The sequence below is a fragment of the Octopus bimaculoides genome, chromosome 20 (assembly GCF_001194135.2).
Source record: "Octopus bimaculoides isolate UCB-OBI-ISO-001 chromosome 20, ASM119413v2, whole genome shotgun sequence".
In the NCBI taxonomy this organism is placed as follows: domain Eukaryota; kingdom Metazoa; phylum Mollusca; class Cephalopoda; order Octopoda; family Octopodidae; genus Octopus; species Octopus bimaculoides.
The window spans coordinates 16,411,068-16,412,642 of NC_069000.1; the positions used below are offsets into that span (position 1 = coordinate 16,411,068).

At 30.3% G+C, this 1,575-nt stretch overlaps 1 protein-coding gene across 1 annotated transcript in view; it reads right to left on the reverse strand.

Annotated features, from left to right (window-relative positions):
- Positions 1-1,575, reverse strand: part of LOC106880711 (multidrug resistance-associated protein 1) — a 65,060-nt gene that overhangs the window by 56,460 nt on the left and 7,025 nt on the right. The window contains exon 2 of the mRNA XM_014930786.2: positions 910-1,098. Within this exon, the coding sequence (XP_014786272.1) occupies positions 910-1,098 (189 nt within the window). The remainder of the gene's footprint in view (positions 1-909; positions 1,099-1,575) is intronic.

Here is a 1,575-nt window from a genome sequence, read left to right on the forward strand (position 1 = left end):
AGCGTGGCCGTTGCCAGTACCATTTTGAGCGTGGCCGTTTTCGTGCGGGTGACACGTAAAAGCACCCACTACACTCTCTGAGTGGTTGGCGTTAGGAAGGTCATCCAGCTGTAGAAACTCTGCCAAATTAGATTGGAGCCTGGTGTTGCCATCCGGTTTCACCAGTCCTCAGTCAAATCGTCCAACCCATGCTAGCATGGAAAGCGGACGTTAAACGATGATGATGATGATGATGATGATATATGTTTTTATATATATACACACACATACATATACATACATATATATATTTACATATATACACACACATACATATACATACTTACATATATACACACACATACATACATATACATACATATATATATTTACATGTGTGTGTGTATATATATATATATATATATATATATATACACACACACACACATATTCATACATCATCATCATCGTTTACATATATATTTATATATATACACACACATACATATACATATATATATATTTATATATAAAGTGACTTCAGCACAATTTGAACTCAGCACGTAAATAGCCAGAACTAGTGAAACAAAGTATTTTTTCCATCACTAGGTTCAAGGCTGCAAATTTTAGAAGATAGCACTGTCAATTAAACTGACTTCATTTCTTGACACAAAAACGACACAAAACAATGTTGACTACAGTGGCATTTTAATTCAGAATTTAGAGAGCAATAACAAAATACAAAACGTATTTTGTCTATTGCCCAGACAATTCTGCCATAATAATACTACCAATAATAGTAAATATGAAATTGCAAAAATTAAGAGCCTTCAGTAATAATCTGTGATGGTGGGTCTGTATAGGAAACAGCACATACCATTAAGTATCATAAAGGTCTCATTCTGGAAAATTGATTAGTATTATACTTACTAGTTGAAACACTATTTTCTTTGTCATAGGTCGTGGCGGACTGCCATTTTTTTGACTTAAAACAACAACGTAGAATGGTGTTATTATCCAGAGAAATAATGTAGGTATCCATATCAACACTGTGTTCTGAAAACATTCTGTAAACTGGGGCCAGCTTCCTGGTTCATTTCCCCAAAGTAAGGATTCATTCTGGAAAGATAAAGAGAGAAGATACACTAAAAATGTTTGGAAATATCATTACATAAAGGTGCATGAAGTAACATTACTTTGATCATCATTTTTTTGTATAATATTGTTTAGATGATATATTACAGTTATTCATTCCATCATATGCTTACCTGGAGTTTGTAACTGCATACATACATACATATATATATATATATACATACACCTATGCATACATCTATATATATATGTATATGTACATACACATATGCATACATATATATATATGTATATATACATACACATATGCATACATATATATATACATACACATATGCATACATATATATATATATGTATATATACATACACATATGCATACATATATATATATATATGTATATATACATACACATATGCATACATATATATATATATATGTATATATACATACACATATGCATATATATATATATATGTATATATACATACACATATGCA